General features: G+C 40.7%; 1 protein-coding gene across 1 annotated transcript in view; it reads left to right on the forward strand.

The window, feature by feature from the left end:
* Positions 1-20,258, forward strand: part of Dnah5 (dynein axonemal heavy chain 5) — a 245,260-nt gene that overhangs the window by 66,794 nt on the left and 158,208 nt on the right. The window contains exons 24-31 of the mRNA XM_051151015.1: positions 630-865; positions 4,451-4,669; positions 5,949-6,011; positions 6,299-6,537; positions 8,217-8,457; positions 10,290-10,489; positions 12,698-12,851; positions 19,079-19,242. Of these exons, the coding sequence (XP_051006972.1) occupies positions 630-865; positions 4,451-4,669; positions 5,949-6,011; positions 6,299-6,537; positions 8,217-8,457; positions 10,290-10,489; positions 12,698-12,851; positions 19,079-19,242 (1,516 nt within the window). The remainder of the gene's footprint in view (positions 1-629; positions 866-4,450; positions 4,670-5,948; positions 6,012-6,298; positions 6,538-8,216; positions 8,458-10,289; positions 10,490-12,697; positions 12,852-19,078; positions 19,243-20,258) is intronic.

The raw sequence follows: 20,258 nt of genomic DNA on the forward strand, positions 1-20,258 counted from the left end.
AAGGATTTCATTTTATGGGATCCAAGATTTAAGACCCATTTATAGATTTGTTTTTAATTCCCTTCTGCATACTTATTAATTTTGGTTTATTTTAACATGTTGCTGCTTGACTCGAAAGTAAAGATCCATTTAGAGAAAGGGACTGAGTCTGTTGTAGTTGGAATTAGGATTTATCTGTTATAAGTAACAATAACAAATGCTTGAAGCTTATCTCATACATGCAAGTATATACATTGTGTGTGTGTATTTAAAATGTGATTTTAATTGTAAAAATAAGTTTTATAAGTTGAATGAGTTATAGTGACTAAAAAGTCTGTGTGTAGCATTTGTCTGTGTGATGTATGTGCGGGTATGCATGGAGGCGAGAGGACATCATCAGGTGTCCTGTTGTACTGATCTCTGTTTTATTCTCCTGAGCTAGGGTTTCTCTCTGAACTTGGACTGTGACAGGTTTCGGCTCTGCTGACAACACAGAAAATGCTGTCACTCACTGAGTGCTATCCCCTACTTGGAAACCATTTTCAATTCTATCTAGTTTTACATGGTTCTAGACTCTCACATTATTTCCTGTGCCTCTTCACCACGGTTTAGGCTTCCCAGACTGACCTGTGGCTGTTTTGCTTTTACAGCTGATTTGAAGTTTTCACTGACTGCAGAGACAAAAGCCTGGATGGCTGTTATTGGCCATCACTGTAACAAGAAGTACAGGAGTGAGATGGAAAACATCTTTGCCGTTGTTGAGGAATTCCAAAAGAAACTGAGCCGGCCAATTAAAGACTTGGATGATATTCGGATTGCAATGGCAGCCCTGAAGGAAATCAGAGAGAAGCAGATCTCTACCGACTTCCAAGTGGGACCCATTGAGGTAAACGGGCAGCTTGTCTATCACAGAAATAGTTTCACACATTGGATGCCATTAGTAGGAGTATTAACTGGATCTGTTCTTGAATTACAAATGGGCATTGAAGCTCAAAGTGGTCGCCTTTGTGGACAACATTTTAGGCTCTAGTTATTCTCCTTAATGTGTTCAAGAGCCAGGCTTATGTTTCTGGACAAATGATTTATGGATGAATACTTCTGGGACAAGTGGAGTGATGGAAGAAGGAAAAACTAATGAGACAAAAGCTAAGCAAGGCTGGGGTCTCAGCTGCTGGCCATCTTCAGCCTCATGCCATAGGGGCCTCTATTGAACGAGTTGTGTCGCACACTTACCTCCTCCTGGAGGCATGAGATATTGCTCTTAGTGACTCTGTATCAGTGGGCCATTGACCATAATCTCTCCGCAAGGAAGCTCCTGTGCATCTAGTGTAGTTTTTGAGGAGAGGAAGCAGCAGTCCCTAAAGTCAACACCCTCAGCGCCTGGGGATGGGAATCCCAGGTGGTCAGTAGAGATTTGGTCTGTGCTGTCAAGCCAACAGCATCCAGGCATGTATGTACTCATGCCACGACTACTGAAGTTCTACTTACACACAAGGAAACAGGTCAAATAAGCCATACGTAATACAATATAATTAGTATTATATTTCTCTCTCTCTCCCTCTCCCTCTCCCTCTCCCTCTCTCTCCATCCCTCCCCCCCCCCTCTGTTGTTATACATGTGTTTGATGGCCCATTATGGGTACATGTCGAAGCTTGAGTTTGATTTTAAAATATCTTCCTCATTCATATCCCCACCTGATTTTTTGAGATATGGTTTCTCACTGAACCTTAAGTACCCCAACCAAACTAGACTGGGCAGTCAGTGTGATTTTTATATTTACCTGTCTGAACCCCCAGCCCTGGGGTAATAGTCACATACCTGGATTTTATGTGGATGCTGGGGATCCAAGCTCAGGTGCTCGTGTCTGCGCGGCAAGCCATTTATCTCCTGAGCCGTCCCCCTGCTCCTCTCCTTTTGTTTTATTACACGTTGCACTACTGACTTTTTCAGCTGAAAAACCTTATTACACGTGGCTCCCTGCATTTATTGTTTTGAATGTATTATTGTAACTGTAACTAAATGTAACTGTAATTAAATGTAACTGTGGCATTACAAATCCAGATTTAAAGGGACCGCAGCTTTGGCTCAATGGTTAAGAGTGATTGCTACTTTTGCCGAGGACCCAGGTTCAGTTCCCAGTGTCCATATGATAGTTTCTACCCCTTTATGTCTCCAGGTCCAGGGGATCCACTGTCCTTTTCTGGTATCCTTGGGTAATGCACGCACATGGTGCACTTCAAGTGCAAGGCAAGCTTTCATCACATAAAACAAAAATAAATGTATCTTTAAAAAATCCAAGTGTGGCCGGGTGTGGTGACACACGCCCTTAATTCCAGCACTGGGGAGGCAGAAGCAGGAGGATATCTGTGAGTTTGAGGTCTACAAAGTAGGTCCAGGACAGCCAAGGCCACACAGAGAAACTCTGTCTCGAAAAACAAACAAAAACAAACAAATAAAAAACAAAGAAAAAAAAAAGAAAAAAATCCAAATGTAAGAACATTACTGTTTATCAAACTTAACTCAAATGTCTAGACTTATACTCTCATGGGTGAGGAACAGATTCCATCTTTGAATTTCCTTCATCTCTTTGAATTTTGAAAAGTTTCACTTGCCATGAAAATGCTATAAACCATGACACATCCATATTTGGCTGTCTTCAGGCAACTACATGGCCTATCTTCTTGAGACTGCAATTACCAAGACAAATGGCCCCCTCTCTGTGTGATAGTGGGGAGTCTCTTGAGTCTGAAGACAAACTCATTTCTTCCTACTTGAGAAGTAAGACAGTAGTAGAGACAATGATCTTCTTTGGGGGTTGTGATGTAGTGTACCATTCACGTCTTCCAGCTGTAGGTGTCTCTCTTACTCTATTTACACTGACACATGGACCACAGCCTGTCTTCAAGAAGGAAAAGGAGGAGGAGGAGGAGGAGAAGGAGGAGGAGGAGGAGGAGGAGGAGGAGGAGGAGGAGGAGAAAGGTGTAGGTTATGTTTGTCTAAATCTGTGTTTTCCTCTCCTTCTAACTATCAGTCAAACATCACCAGATCCATTTGGGGAGAGTGATGGTGGAGAAGAGGCCTGGATACTCAGGGGAAATAATTTCTTATGAAAACAAACTTTGAGCATATGTCCCCACCCGTATTTTCCTGCATCTCATTTCCTTGTCCCTTTCCTCATTAGTTGTCTTTGTTTCTCTAGACAGTTCCACTTCTCCCTTCATGTCACACACATACACACACACACACACACACACACTCACACACTCACACATACACACAATTTTATGGATCTGTATAAAATCTAGGTGAGAGAACACATAATATGCATCTCTCTGAGAGTGGCTCACATATTATTATATGAAAATGTCTTCATGTGTGCAGCAGAAAACCGTGAACAATGAATATACACATGAAATATTATAAAAAGAATAAAACAAAGAAGAAAAAATTACCAATTTTTCTTATGTGAATTAAAGCTTTTTCCTATATTAGTAGGTAATGCATTACTAGTTAGTGCTTATACCCTTTCCACCCCTCTAATGTCTCTTTCTCAAATTGATAGCCTCTTTAAAAATATCACACACACACACACACACACACACACACACACACACACCCCTATGTGCATGTTATCTATCAAGTTCCTTTAGTGTTTTTTTATATTTATGAGCACTTTGGATTGGATATCCTGCCATATGAATCTTTTTTAGTTCAAATATTTTGCATTCTAAAAGCAAAGACTTGGCTCAAGCTTTGGTTGAAAAAGACTTCTTTTGTTAGGAATTCTTTTTTATTTTTTTAATTTATTCTCTCATATATTATTATATCTGACCACAGATTTTCCTCTTTCACCTTCTCCCAGTGCCCCGGCCTTGTTTACTTTCAGAAGAGGGCCAGCCTCCCTCCTAGAGATATCAACCAAACATTGCATACCAAGTTGCAGTAAGACTGGGATGAGGCAACCAATAAGATGAAAAGGTCTTAGAAGCAGGCAAAAGAGTCAGAGAGAAGCCTGGTCCCGTTGGGCAAAGGACGCTAAGATTGAATTAAAATGGCGTCTTATTTTGTTATCCTAACTTTAGAAGTTAAGTTTTATGTTTGTTTCATCCACTTGATATAATTTTATAGTGTTCAATGCAATTTTGGGGCCCAGTAAAAATATCTTTGGTGTCACATTTTTACAGTTTTGAAAATGCATTTAAAATGATGTGTTTAGACACTTCCAGACATTCTGTGAAATAGCCAGCGTCTTTTCATTTCACAGATGAGAGAACTGGATCTGACTAGTGCCCTTGCTTACTTAGGTCCTTAAAGTTCATGAGTAGAATAGTTAGAGCCCTTAGGGTAGCCTCTCTGTCATGTGTGTCCCCCCTCCTTCCTCCCCCTGCCCCCATTCTAGGCTCTGGTCTTTGGCTTTGTGAGGATTTTCACATTTGACTGGCAGAGATTTAGTTTTCCTTCTTGTCTGTAGGAATCCTATGCCCTCCTTAACAAGTATGGACTTCTAGTAGCCAAGGAAGAGATGGACAAAGTTGACACTCTGCGCTATGCTTGGGAGAAGCTGCTGGCCCGGGCTAGTGACGTTCAGAATCAGTTGGTCTCACTGCAGCCTGGTTTCCGGAAAGAGCTTATTGGCACGGTGAAAGAGTTTGTCCAAGACTGTCAGCAGTTTTACCTGGACTATGATTTGGTATGACTTGTTTCATCTCTGTGAGAATTCAGGGGAGAATGGATGGGACTCATAACATGTACTTGTTTAAAAGTTGTGTGTTAGCCGGGCGTGGTGGTGCACGCCTTTAATCCCAGCACTTGGGAGACAGAGGCAGGCGGATCGCTGTGAGTTTGAGGCCAGACTGGTCTACAAAGCGAGTCCAAGGACTTCCAAGATAACATAGAGAAACCCTGTCTCGAAAAACAAAACAAAACAAAACAAAACAAAAAGTTGTATGTTAAGTTCCACAAACCTTTGTAGGAAGAGCAATTTTATATTTATACGGGCAAACATAGTTCTCGTTTTGAATTCCTCTCCTTAAGAGTTATTGAGAATATGATTTTATGATGAGACAAGGATTGAAAAGATCTGAAGTTGTTCAATTGATTCCCAGGCTACAGTATGACCTATATCAAACTAAAATAAGAACAAGAATGGTTTTAAGTTTGTATAGAATACTATTCAAATACAAACATGACTCCTCCTTTCCACAGCACACATAGATTCTTCGAGCTCTCAGCCTGGGTAGGTGCTGTCCTTTGTACACTCAACACACCACAGTGGTAGACAAGGCACATGGAGCCTTGCTCCCTGGTATCCACACTTTAATCATATGGGTTTTAGGCAAGAACTTGTGAAATGTGTTGTATGCTGAGATCCATTTCTGACCAATTTTAACATGCAACAGAAAGGACATATGTAAGTATGGGGTCAGTTTTGAATCTATTAGGTGGTGATGCTTCTTGCAGAGGTCATAATGGTGGGATGGTGGGTCCATGTATTCACCTCATGCCCAAGGAAACATACAAGCCAACTATGAGGGGTCATGATACAGGAACACCGAGCAGGTCTTCAGAGTTCATTTTCCAAATTGCAATTAGCTTGGCAGAATCTGTGGGCTAATTGCAATAGTGCTTTTATTCAAAACCAGAACTGTAAGCTTTTTACAGAATAGTCAATCCTTTTGGTGGTTTTACGTGAGAGGTAAATTATAAACAGTTAAAAGCTTTCAAGGTTTCTTAACTTTTGGAAACTGTGGTATTTTCCTCAGCTTTATTAAACTAGAAGCTTCTTCCCAAGTGTATGACATCCAGAGCTCTTTTTGGAAATTAAAAATAAACAACAATAACAACAACAAAACGCAACTTCCTATCATGTATACATCACGCACGGGAGCTTTGCTATCCCAGTATGTTGAGCTCGTGAAATTTATGGATGCTTCATTTTTGTCTTATGTTTTGTGTTTAATCTGCATCAGAATGGTCCAATGGCAAGTGGACTGAAGCCCCAGGAAACCAGCGACAGGCTTATTATGTTTCAGGTAACACCTTACATTCCCATATACCTCCTTAACAATGAATATCTTCTTGTGTTTTTAGTACACATAAAGGGTAAAAGTTCTACTATATGAACTGAGGATGTACTTACATTAAAAAATATAGTTTACTATAGTTACACTTATTTTCAGGTAAATAATCAGACTCGTTCACCACTACTGTTACTTCCATGTGCCACCAGCTCATGCATTCTTGCTTGTTTGCTGGTCTGTTAGCCCATGTGCAAATCATTCTGATGGAGTTCACTTATGTTCTTTTATTTTTAAATCAGAATCAATTTGATAACATATATCGCAAATATATTACCTACACTGGAGGAGAGGAACTTTTTGGTTTGCCAGTTACTCAGTATCCCCAGCTTCTTGAGATAAAGAAGCAGCTAAATCTTCTACAGAAAATATACAGTCTGTACAACAGTGTCATAGAAACTGTGAATGGTTATCAAGATAGCCTTTGGTCGGAAGTGAATATTGAAAAAATCAACAACGAACTCTTAGAGTTCCAAAACAGGTAAGGAAATAAATGTTTTGCATTCCCAGAGACACTGAGTTCTTGATTGAATATCTGTGAGGTGGTAGAGGGTTTCTGTGTTTCAGAGATGAAGGCCAGAGGTCAATGTCAGTGTCTTCCTCCCTCATTACCCATCTTTCTGTTTTTGAAAAGATGGATGAACATGGAACTCATTAATTGGCTATATTGACTGGCAAATGGGTCTCTGTGATCCTCCTGCCTCTGCCTCCGCTGTTCTGGGATTACAGACACTGGCCATCATGACCAGCTTTTTATGTGGGTGCTGGGGATTTGAACTCAGACCCTCATGATTGCAGGCACTTTCTCTCTGAGCCTTTTCACCAGCCCACATGACTTATGTGTGTGATAGGCTTTCAAGTTGTCTTGTCACGGTAGGTGTTTCAGAAGTGTGCCTGGCATGCCTTGCCTCTGTCTGCTGTCACTGATGGTGTCATTCTTGTGAAATGCTCTTTTACTGTTTTCCCTTGTGTGTGCACTATCAAAGAGTCACCTTCTTCAAAGCTGGTCGAGTGTTTCAAGGGCCTTTTCTGTAGTTAGGAGAAAGATGGTTTTATTTGTATCACACTTAAAAGTACTTCAAGCTTATGTTAGGTAGTTTCCTGAAATAAAAACCATGCATTTTACATAGCTGAGCCCAAGGAAAGTGGAAGGTCATTGGTGGCGTGTGTGTCAATAGCTGGATACTTTCTGCTGTATTGTGTGTTTGGAAAGTTCTCAATTTTATGTTCATAAAATTGAAATGAATTGAAAGATACTTCTTATCCTTTAAAAACAATACCACAATTTAGGCAATTGTTGGTGTACTTTTTTTTGTCTTTTGAGACAGTGTCTCTCTGTGTAGCCCTGGCTGTCCTGGACTCACTTTGTAGACCAGACTGGCATTGAACTTACAGCAATCCACCTGCCTCTGCCTCCCAAGTGCTTGGATTAAAGGCATGCACCACCACACCCGGGCCATTGGCGTACTTTTAAAATATAGTTTTTATTTTGGGTTCCTTAAATCTCTTTCTCCCTACTCTACCTCAAACCCTTCTAACAGCCCAACACCACGTAGGGGGAAAGAAGGTTAGTGGGGAGAAGGGGTATAGTTTTTCTTAGCTGCTCCCTGTTGTTTAGAGTCATGGGGTTCCTTGGGGCAAATCCAATCCTCATTTCAGAATACCTCCAATTTCTTCTCATAACACTGCATCAACAGCAACCAAGAGCAGCAGGGAGGAAAGCACCAGCAGCCTTTTTCTTTCTTGCGGCCTCAAGACTCTCTCTGGGTCTGGCTTTTCTCCCCACTGACAAAGACCACACTCCCACATGAGGTAGTTCACAGCTGACAAACATCACATGTCCTCTCAGGAGGCAACTATCAGCTGTGGACAAACTCAGGATTAAGACAAAAACATGTTTACATATAAACCAAAACGTCCACAACAAATTGTCATGAACGACTGAAAAAAAATTTCTGATTTCCGATTAAAAGAAATATTTTTCCATAATATGTGTCAGTATGTTCTTTTAATATATAGTTTATGAGTCTTGAAATTTCAAAATGAGATTGTACTGAGGAGATTATTGTAGATTGAAATGTTAGCAGACAATTTTTCATTGGAAATGTCTGGGTTTTGAATAATTCAATGGACTCTCCCTCCTGTTGGTTTCCCTCACAGGTGTCGGAAGCTGCCCCGGGCTCTGAAGGATTGGCAGGCCTTTCTGGATTTGAAGAAGACCATTGATGATTTTAGCGAGTGCTGCCCACTGCTGGAATACATGGCCAGTAAAGCCATGATGGAGAGACACTGGCAGAAGATAACTGCTCTCACTGGGCACAGCCTGGATGTGGGCAATGAAACTTTCAAGTTAAGAAACATTATGGAGGCTCCTCTTTTGAAATACAAAGAGGAAATAGAGGTACAGTTGATAAAGAGTAGAACAATGCATTCCTAGCATCAACCCAGCAATTCCTCATTGACTGAATGCCTATTATGGAAAAGGCTTTATGTTGGAAATATAGAAATGTATTCTTTCTTTTATAGATTGGTAAATAATGAATGCAATTAGTTATACAAATGAAGGGACAGCTATAAACTGTAGCAAATTGCATGGAAGGGAAGCATGCCTCTCTCCCCAGAAAAGCCTGTGACAAAGGATGTGTCTTGTCTGAATGCAAGTCTGTATGAGGGAGAGGAATGTGCTTGTATTCTGGAGATGAGCATCTGTGAAAGGACAAAGAGAAGCATCCCAGGCATAAAGAACATCATATTTGAAGTGTCTGAAGGGTATTAGAAGAACCAGGAGCTGTCTCTGTGGCCATGTGGTATGGGGTGAGGAGAGAAAGGAGACTGTAGAGGGCAGAGAAGTGGAGTGTGTGTTGACTGTACCGTTGGTTTTGGTCTCCAGAGCAATGCGGAGCCACCTGGGAAGTGTGTTTTCATCGGGGATGACATAGCATAGCACTGCGTCTTGTAAAGATCAACCTGATAGTTGGGTTCAGAGAGATGAGGATAAGAAGAGAGAATGATGAGAAAATCTACTAAGAGATTTTTAAAGAATGTATTGGGGAAGAGAGAGTGATGTGTTGACAGAGGGTGGAGGTCATGAAGCTAAAGAGTGAAGAAGAGATCCATGTAATTAAAAAATGTTTTATTAATTTATTCATATTACATCTCAATGGTTATCCCATCCCTTGTATCCTCCCATTCTTCCCTCCCTCCCATTTTCCCATTATTCCCCTCCCCTATGACTGTTCCTGAGGGGGATTACCTCCCCCTGTATATGCTCATAGGGTATCAAGTCTCTTCTTGGTAGCGTGCTGTCCTTCCTCTGAGTGCCACCAGGTCTCCCCCTCCAGGGGACATGGTCAAATGTGAGGCACCAGAGTATGTGAGAAAGTCATATCCCACTCTCCACTCAAGTGTGGAGAATGTTCTGTCCATTGCAATAAACTTCGAACCCCTATCAAGATCGATCCATGCAATTTTTAAGGGGTATAATTAGACAGAATTTGCTGAAGGAAGGACATGATGGGAAAAACTAAGGCTGGGACAGTGAAGAAGTGTGGCTGTTTTGAGAGGTTTGCCTGGATCACAAGTCTGCATACGATCACAGAGACAGGCAATACTGTAAGAAGTCAGACTGGGTGATGGGTGCAAAGATCAGGCTTGAATTCTGGTAAGCTCATGGGTTGTGCTTGGAACATTCACACAGTGACACAAGGAGGCAAATATATGCGGGTCTCCACCGCAGAGATATAAGGTTACTGAATACATGGAGGGAGAGAACGTTCCCGGAAAAGGGACATTGTGAGAGGACATGAGTGTAAAGATAGGGTACCGCTATCGGTCCAGGGGCCGAGGCTGCACAGGAGATGTGGCTAGAGAGCAGGAAGAATTTGGATTTCTGCTGGTCCTCTCCTCTCTCTCTGCACTGACTGATGAGGGGGAATCAGAGACAGCGAGTCATAAGTCTATGATTATATTTTAAAATGTAAAGGACATTGAATCTTTTTTTTTGTTTTTGTTATTTCTTTTTCTGACATGGATGGAAAACTTTAGAAATCAAAGTTCTGTTTAGACACACCTTTAGCCCCCTCTCCCTCTATTTGTATTCACACACTACATTTGACATTTGGAAATACAGATGCCTTAAGTACATATGAAATGAATAAGAGGCGCTCCTCTGGGCGTAGACTATTAATAAAACGTAACATTGCTGGGATAACAGGTAGCTTGCTCTGTTGATAGGACATTTGCATCAGCGCAGTGAAGGAGAGAGACATTGAACAAAAGCTGAAGCAAGTGATCAGTGAGTGGGACAACAAAACACTAACATTCAGCAGCTTTAAGACCCGCGGAGAACTCCTCCTGAGAGGAGACAGCACCTCAGAAGTCATCGCTAGCATGGAGGACAGCTTGATGCTGCTGGGCTCTCTCTTGAGCAACAGGTAGCAAAACCATTTTCCTTATTCTTGAGATCTACAATGGCAGTGGTTTCATGTCATTATTCCATGTTTGTGAGATGTCTCATGCACCCATTGGGCAGAATGGCACCTGCAGTTAGCCCCTTGGACTGCACTGAACATTTTTATCCTTGCCGCTGACACACCTCCCTGCGAAGCTGACAGTGTAACAAATCACAGATTCCAATTGGGAATGCTTTTCTGAATTCTAGAATCATCCTGCTGGACAACCCTTTTGTTTTAATATTTATGGTCTAGAAGCACTTAGTTGTATGCATACTTTACTGATGACAGATCAAGGCAACATTAATAATGGTGCAGAGAGAAACTAGCCCCACACTTCTCTTTCACCATTTCATTATAGCCACAATGAAATCCCATTTTGACATGGAAACTGTAGACTCATATTATTTCCTAATGAACTTACTTCTCTTACCTTTTCTTAAATAATTTATTGTATACCAGAATATAAAAATATGATAATTGTTCAGGTATTATTCAGATATGAATGCAATGTGTGTTTCTGGGTTTAAAACCTCACCCCACTTGTATGTCTAAAAATATTTTTTTGAGGCAGGATCTTGCTATTGAGTCCAGGATGGCCTTGAACTCAGGATGCTTCTTCCTCTGCCTTCTGAACAGTGGGATCTGATGAATTTATTGTCTGTAAATAAATAATTTAAATATAAACCACAATATTATTTTAATAAAATTCTGTTATTTTCATTTATTTGGCACACCTGAGTGAGAGATATGGCTATAAAATTTAGTCTTTGCACCCTTAATAGTTCTGAGGTTGGGCTTTTTAGCACTTGGTAAAAATTTTTTTTTTTTTTTTTTTGGAGTTTTTTTTTTTTTTTTTTTTTTTTTTTTTATCTTTTTTTTATTATTAATTTATTCTTGTTACATCTCAATGTTTATCCCATCCCTTGTATCCTCCCATTCCCCCCACCCCCATTTTCCCATTATTCCCCTCCCTTATGAATGTTCCTGAGGGGGATTACGTCCCCCTATATATTCTCATAGGGTATCAAGTCTCTTCTTGGCTACTTGCTGTCCTTCCTCTGAGTGCCACCAGGTCTCCCCCTCCAGGGGACATGGTCAAATGTGAGGCACCAGAGTACATGAGAAAGTCGTATCACACTCTCCACTCAACTGTGGAGAATATTCTGACCATTGGCTAGATCTGGGAAGGGGTTTAAAGTTTACCTCCTGTATTGTCCTTGGCTGGTGCCTTAGTTTGAGCGGGACCCCTGGGCCCAAATCAGCCTATCATATTGTTCTACTTGTAGGTTTCTAGGACCCTCTGGATCCTTTTATTTTGCTGTTCTCCCATGCGTCTCTCATTTAGAGTCCCAATAGGATGCCTTCCCCTCTGTCCCAGTTTTCTGGTAAGTGAAGGCTTTCGTGGGACATGCCCCTTGGGCTAGTATGCAGATATAAGTGAGTATATCACTTGGTAAAATTTTAGTAAACTTGGGCACTATACATTACAACTAGAAAGGATGAAGGTTATTTGAATGACAGCAAACCTAGAGAGAGAAAAAGCATGCAAAAATATCAAGTATAATGATTTGGGTTAGGTGTTCAGGAGTGTTTTTTTTAACCAATGATGTCTACCCTACAGAGGTGTGTGAGAAACATTTATTCAATTATATATTCATTGACTGCTTCTATAGGCCTTGTATATGTATATTATGGATTCAGCAATAGTATATCAAGTTTAATATACATGTATGCACACACAGGAATAACTGGACGAAAGGAGGGTGGAAAATTAGGATGAGACATGGGAAAAGAAGGCTAAAGAGTGTCCAGCTATTATGATAGCGGGAACTTACGTTAGTTATACAGTCTCCACCGATGGTCTGGGAATTTCCATCTGTGAATGAGAATTCACACCTCCCGTGGGATAGGCAGACATTCAGCAGATAGGGGGAGTGATATGTTCCTGGATATCACAGCAGCTCCCTGGAATCTGCATGGAGCTGTCTCAGGCCTGATTTCTTCCTTAGATTATCCATCTCTTTTGCTGTCCATCCTCTGAATCAAAGCCGTAAAAACCAAACTGAAAACAGTCAACAGCACCCTCTTTACTCAGCTAACAAGGCAGGACAATAAATGATAAGAGATATAGGATAAAAATCAAGCTTTTTTTGAGAACATAATTAAAATAAATGTTTTTTATTTTAGGTACAACTTGCCATTCAAGGCTCAGATTCAAAAATGGGTTCAATGCCTTTCCAACTCAACAGATATCATTGAGAGCTGGATGACTGTTCAAAACTTATGGATTTATCTAGAAGCTGTCTTTGTGGGAGGAGACATTGCCAAGCAGCTGCCCAAGGTTCTGAGATTTTCTTTATTATTCCATCAGGTTATTCAATTTGTGAAACATCTAAGAACTGATAATTCCCTAAAGAAAACAATAATATTGTGATCTCCGCTGAACAATTGATTTTGGGAAACTTAACTTTTTTTTTTTCCCCTGTTGATACTATTTTTCAAAGGAAGTGAGGAATTATGGGAAATAGAAGTGTAACTGTGGCGTGAAAATGCTATGAAACTGTGATGTCTGACAGGAAACTGAGGGTTAGAGAGACCCAGAGGATGACTTTCTGTGTCATTGGTATGAGTTTTTAGATAACTTGGAGGTGGGGTTCGGCATAGTGTAAACTTATGGCACAGTTACCTTGACAATGGTAGGATAATTTGTTCTTTCACTACTGACATTTAAAAACAATGCACACTATAGAATATACCCAATTATATCCGTACTGTGAAATTGAGGGTTGGAAATTTGTAGGGAAAGACTGTCTCTCTGAGATGTTGAGTACCTTTTTTTTCTCTTTAAGTTGTAATTACCTTACTATGCATATATTGGACATATTTTGAGATTTTAAAAGACATTTTAAACTAAACCTTAAAATCTTATTTAACTACTATAGTTTGCTCCTAAGGTTAGGACATTTAACCTCATATTTGAATTGCAAAAGCACAACTGTGTCTACTGTTCTCACAAAGATTTTGTAACTTTCTCCTTGGTTATTTCAGTGAACTGTGGTAGGCAGATCCGTTAACCATTTGTAAGCTAGAACATATATGCAGAGTATGCATTCATATATTAAAATTTTAAGTGTTCATGTATACTTTTTTGGTTTTTCCTTTTCACATGTCAATGGAAACACTCATCTACCACATTTAAGGGTTAAAGTGATATTTCTTTCTCTCATGTTTGTGAGTTTATGATCATTAGTGGCATAAAGGAACTGTTAAGGAAGAAAAGGAGGAATAATTATTTTGACAATACCAAAATAATGTATGAAGTTTCCATTTTCTTCTGAAAAATGTGTCTGTTTTTGCAATATTACATTAGAATTAATTTTGTGTTATTTTAAAAATATTTTATTAATCTTTGAGAATTTTATACAATGTGTTTTGATCTCATTGATCATTAATTCTTCCCTAGCTCTTCCCAGATCTACCTGACTACTTCCCTGACTCCTCCCAGATCTACTGTCTGACTCTTCCCCTGACTCCTCCCAGATCTACTGCCTGACTCCTCCTCTGGCTCCTCCCAGTTCTACTGTCTCAGTCTGCCCACAACTTCTAGTTTTATTTTTTTTTCTTTTTCCAAATAACCCATTGAGTCCAATTTATGCTGTCCTTATATTCCTGGGTGTGGTGCCACCCAGTAGTGCATGGTTGACCTATCAGGAACCATATCTTTAAAGAAAATTGGCTTTTTCTCCCTCAGAAGCCACCAACTTGTTCATAGCTCCTCATTAGTGTAGGGGTTTCATGGACTGCCCCTTCCCCCAATGCTGTAATACTGACTGGCTTGATTTTGTCCCGGTCTTTTTCAGGCCATCATAGCCATTGTGAGCTAGTAAGTGCAGTGGTCCTGTCATGTTCAGAAGACATAGTTTACTCTAGTGTTCCAACTCCTGGCTCTTACTTTCTGAGTCTTTTGGGAAAGGGGTGTGATACAGATGTTACTTCTGTGGCTGAGCACTCCACTGACACTTCCTCTCCTCACTTCAACTAGTTGTGAGTTTCTGCATGTGTATTGTTATTCTTTTTTTTTCCTGGAAGTAATATATAACTTTTCATTTTTTCATTAATCTATTTATTTGTTCATTTTACATCCCAATCTCAACCTCACTCCCTCCTCTCCTCCCGGTCCCACCCTCCCACCCACTTACCCCATATACCTCACACCCCACCCTACACCAACCCACCGTAGCACATCAAGTCGCATCAGGACTAAATGCCCCCTCTTTCACAGAGGCATGACAAGGCAGCCCTGCTAAGGAAATGGGATTCAGAGGGAGGCAACAGAGTCCAAGTCAGAGACAGCCCACGCTCCAATTGTTAGAGGACCCACTTGAGGACCAAGCAGCTCATCAGCTTCGTATGTGTAGGGGACCTAGAACCAGTCCATGCATCTTCTTTGGTTGGTGGCCCATGTTAATTGACTATGTAGATCTTCTTGTGGTATCTTTGATGCCTGCAGCTCCCTCAATCCTTCCTCTAACTCTTCCACAAGACTCCCTGAGCTCCACCTAATGTTTGGCTGTGGGTCTCTGCATCTGCTTCCATTATGATCTGGATGAAGCCTAGTAGATGACAGTTATGCTAGGTTCCTGTCTCCAATCATAGCGGAGTATCATTAATAGTGTCAGGGGTTGTCTTTCTCTCATGGGGTGCATCTCAAGTTGGGCCAGTTATTGCTTGGTCATTCCCTCAATCTCTGTTCCATCTTTTTCTCTGCACATCTTGTAGGCAGGGCAAATTTTGGGTTGAGGGTTTTGTGGGTGGGCTGGTGTGGCCCTCCCTCCACTGTAAGTCCTGCCTGGCTACAGGATGTGGCCACGTCAGTCTCAGTATCCCCTCTTTTCTAATAGTCACCCCCATATCTTCCCAGGAGCCTCCCACATTTTGTGTCTCTAGTTTGTCCCAGAGATGCCCCAACCCCAGTTTTTCTTCTGTCTCCCAATCTTCTCACCCCCAACCTGCTCTCCCTACACCTCGCCTCCTTCCCCTCCACCCTTTCTCTCACCCAGTTCCCTCTCTCCCTCACTTCTGCTGCCTATTGCTGTTCTCCTCTTCCCTGGGGGAGGGGGCTGATGGCCACCAACCCACTGAGGCAAGAGGAGCAGAAGATGAGATGCAGGGCCTGGAAGACTGTAAGCACAGCAGAGACCAAACACTCTGGGAACCAATTTAGAGCTACTTTAACTTTAATCAGGGAGAACTGTCATGTCCCAGCCCACAGGAAAAATTGAATCAGGGTTCACCTGAAAGAGGGAGTGGGGATTGAAAGTAGGATACAGAGACGCGAGAAATAACAAATCAAGTCAGGAAATTTCTGATCAAGATTCACTTTAATGCCTGACTAGTAAGAATATATATAGAGCAAGGTCAATAGGATCTATTCTGATCTCACTCACCCTAGCCCCCAGGCAAGAATACAATAGCCTGAATTGCTCCCTGTACAACTTCCTAGTTCTCTGAGTAGGTCCCTGTAAGAACTTTCTTGATCTTCTGGGTGGTTCCAAGTTGGGACTTCCCTACTTCTTTCAAAGGTAAATAGTCCAAGGATAGCCTAGAACACAAGACCTCATGAAGCAAAGGTCAGCAACTTGAAGGTCACAGCATGCAGCCTAAGCACAGGATTTCTGACATGGCAGAATTTGGCATGGCTCCCCACAGAGAACAAGGGTTACGTAGCCCTTGGGTATAGGTGTTCATAATTGGTTAAAACCAGTGCTTCAAAGATACTTGTTTTGTCTGGATCATATGGAGGGTGAAGAGGTCCCCTTCTGTCACAGGTCTAGGAGAGAGGAATAGGGTGAAAGAAGGAGGGAGGGAGGGGGAACAGGAAGATGGAAGTGAGGAGATAACAGTCGGGATGTAATCTGAATAAATTATTAAAAAAAAAAAAAAGAAAAAAGAAAAAAAAAAAAAGGATTCTTGTTTTACATTTGGCAGCATGCTCCTATCGTATGAATGGGAACACAGTACCTAATTATCCTATAGGCACAGGGAGGGGAGAGCTAACAGGGAGCTGTGTCAAGGGCCATATAGCAAGTGTGGTTAGAGGCATCTATGTCTAAAGACACTCTCCAGATGGAGTCGGGCAGAGAGCAGGAGGCCCTGCTGTTGAGAGGGAGTCCTGCAGCTAATGCCGAGTTCAGAATGGCTACCTGGACTGGGAGGACTGTAAAGTCAAACATCAGGGTCCCTCCAACAACTTACTTTATTTTTCCTTCTTAGTGTGATCCAAGCATCCTCCCTTGAACCCTCCTTGTTCCTTAGCTTCTTTGGGTCTGGGGGTTGTAGCTTGATTATCTTGTAATAGATGGCTGATATTCACTTATGAGTGAGTACATACCATATGTATCTTTCTGGGTCTGGGTTACCTCACACAGAATGATATTTTCTAATTCCATCCATTTGCCTGCAAATTTCATGATGTTGTTGTTTCTAATAGCAGAGCAGTATTCCATGGTGTAAAAACACCACAGTTTCTTTATCCATTCTTCGGCTGAGGGACATTAAAGTTGTTTGCAGTTTCTGGTTGTTATGAATAAAGCTGCTATGAACATAGTTGAGCAAACGTCCTTGTCGTATGGTGAAGCATCTTTTGGGTATATGCCTAGGAGTGGTATAGCTGAGTCTTAAGGTAGAACTCAAGGTGGTTGCACAAATTTGCACTCCCACCAGCAATGGAGGAGGGTTCTCTTTGCTCCATATCCTTGCCATCATGTGCTGTCACTTGAGTTTTTGATATTAGCCATTCTGACAGGTGTAAGATCTTGGAGTTGTTTTGATTTGCATTTCTCTGATGAATAAGGATACTGGGCATTTTGTTAAGCGTTTCTCAGCCATTAGGGACTCCTCTGTTGAGAATTCCCATATTAGGGTCTGTACCCCATTTTTAAATTGGATTGTTTGGTTTGTTGGTGTTTGATTTCTTGAGTTTTTTTTATGTATTTTGGGTTTTAATCCTCTATCGGATGTAGGATTGGTGAAGATCTTTTTCCATTCTGTAGGCTGTTGTTTTCTTTTATTGACAGTGTCCTTTATCTTAGAGAAGCTTTTTAATTTCATGAAGTCTCATTTATTAATTGTTGATTTTAGTGCCTGAGCTGTTGGTATTCTGTACAGGAAGTTGTCTCCAGTGCCAATGAGTTAAAGGCTGGTTACCACTTTCTCTTTCATTAGATTTAGTGTATCTAGTTTTATATTGAGGTCTTTGATTCACTTGGATTTAAGTTTGGTGCAGAGTGATAAATATGGATTTATTTGCATTCTTTTACATGCTGACATCTAGTTAGACCTCCACCATTTGTTAAAGATGCTTTCTTTTTTCCATTGTAAGGTTCTGGCACCTTTATCAAAAATCAGGTGTCTGTATGTGTGTAGGTTTATTTCTGGATCTTCTACTCGCTTCCATTGGTCCACCTGCTTGTTTTTATGCCAATACTATGTGTTTTTTTTTTTAATTATTATTGCTGTGTTAGCCACAAAAAGCATAAAATATCTTGGTGTCACTCTAAGCAACCAAGTGAAAGACCTGTAATGATAAGAACTTCAAGTCTCTGAAGAAAGAAATTGAAGAAGATATCAGAAGATGTAAACATCTCCCATGCTAATGGATTAGTAGGATTAACATAGTAAAAATGTCCATATTACCAAAAGTGATCTACAGATTTAATGCAATTCCATCAAAATTCCAACACAATTCTTTACAGCTCTCTCAACATTATATGGAGAAACAAAAAGCCCAGGATAGCAAAAAAAAACAAAACAAAAAAACAAAAAAACAAAAAAACCAAAACAAACCAAAACAAAACAAAAACAAACAAACAAACAAAAAAAACAGCCCTGTACAATAAAAGAACTTCTGGAGGTATCACCACCTCTGATTTCAAAGTGTATTGTTATTCTTAAATGCTTGATATTTGCTTTCTAAACTTACACACAATCTAGTCCTCTATAGAACACCTGAGAATAATAAGTTCACTCTACTTAGAGATCACCCATGGGAACAACTGGGAATTATCTTTCTTCCCAAGTCATCTTATGTAGATTTTATTTTGCCTTCAGTTCCTGTTTTACCTAACACAGCGGAAATGTCAGAGCTGAGCTATACATTCTTATTTGAAAGGGGGATGACATAATGAAGGACAGCTGGTAGCCAAGAAGAGACTTGATACCCTATGAGAATATACAGGGGGAGGTAATCCCCCTCAGGAACAGTCATAGGGAAGGGGAATAAGGGGAAAATGGGGGGGGGGAGGAATGGGAGGATACAAGGGATGGGATAAACATTGAGATGTAACAAGAATAAATTAATAAAAAAAAAAAGAAAAAAAAATTTAAAGTATTAAAAAAAAAAAAAGAAAAAGAAAAAGACACAAGGAGGGTTTAAATAGATTGTGTGGATCTCAGACATATATGGCTTGGGTGTCTACTCTGGTCGGAATGATGGCCTCAGCTAGAGGCATGTGAGATGCTTCAATATCCAGACAGACCACAGATTTGTCCGATGTGTCCCTTCTGTAGGAAGCCAAGCGCTTTTCCAATATAGATAAATCTTGGGTGAAGATCATGACTCGGGCACATGAGATACCAAATGTGGTTCAGTGCTGTGTTGGAGATGAGACCATGGGGCAGCTGCTGCCACACTTACTGGACCAGTTGGAAACTTGCCAGAAGTCCCTCACAGGGTGAGTTCAATGGGTCTTTGAGATCCTGGAGACAAATAGGAACAGAAAGATAGATAAAAAGCCATGTTTGTGCTGTTTCGCTGAGACTAGCTTCACACATAAAACTATTGCAAAGATGAACTTCGTCATTTGGAGCCTCACTCTCTGTACCCATCCTGGTGTTGGAATAAGAACTTGAGATGTTTCTTTAAGGGGGTAAGATCTTGTAAACATTCCTATATAGTGCCCATTTTAAAAATTATTGTTCCCCCCTTTCTGATATTTTTATTATCTTCTTCTGTATCTATAGATTCAGAACTGAAATATTCCATTATATTTATTATACGTGTAAGAGCATATATGTATACATATATATATACACCATAGAGATATGAGTGTATGCAGTAGTGTCTGCTACTGCATATGTACACATGAAAACTCAAAGACTCATTTTTCCTTGCTTTTTCTCTTACTGGCTTTATAATAAAATAATCTAAAGCCAGGTACGATGATACATGCTTGCAGTCCAAACACTAAGGAGGCCGAGGTGGGGCGATAGTGAGGTTGAGGAAAGATTAGACTACACAGTGAGGCCTTATGTCAAAAACCCAAAGCAAACAAATAGAAAACTAACCCAAACACACACACACACACACACACACACACACACACACACACACACACACACACATACTACAAACCAACAACAAACACAAAAACTCAAAAAACAAACACCTCTCCTAAGCAAGCAAACAAAATACACACATATATAAACCAATCAGACAAACATACAACCAAACCAGGTTAACAATGGCGGTGGCAGCAGCAGCGGCGGCAACAGCAGCAACAGCAAGGAAAGAGCAAACAGTGACTCCCAGAGAATCACATAACTAGAAACACGATGAAGGAACTTTTAAGTCTATATCAACACTCATGGCAGACATTCATTTGAATTTAACTTGAGCAGTGATGTCTCCTCGGCTGACTCGGCCATCTGTGCCTTTGCCCATGCGCTATTCCCTGTTTCCTCACGGCTG

The sequence above is a fragment of the Acomys russatus genome, chromosome 9 (assembly GCF_903995435.1).
Source record: "Acomys russatus chromosome 9, mAcoRus1.1, whole genome shotgun sequence".
NCBI classification, from domain to species: domain Eukaryota; kingdom Metazoa; phylum Chordata; class Mammalia; order Rodentia; family Muridae; genus Acomys; species Acomys russatus.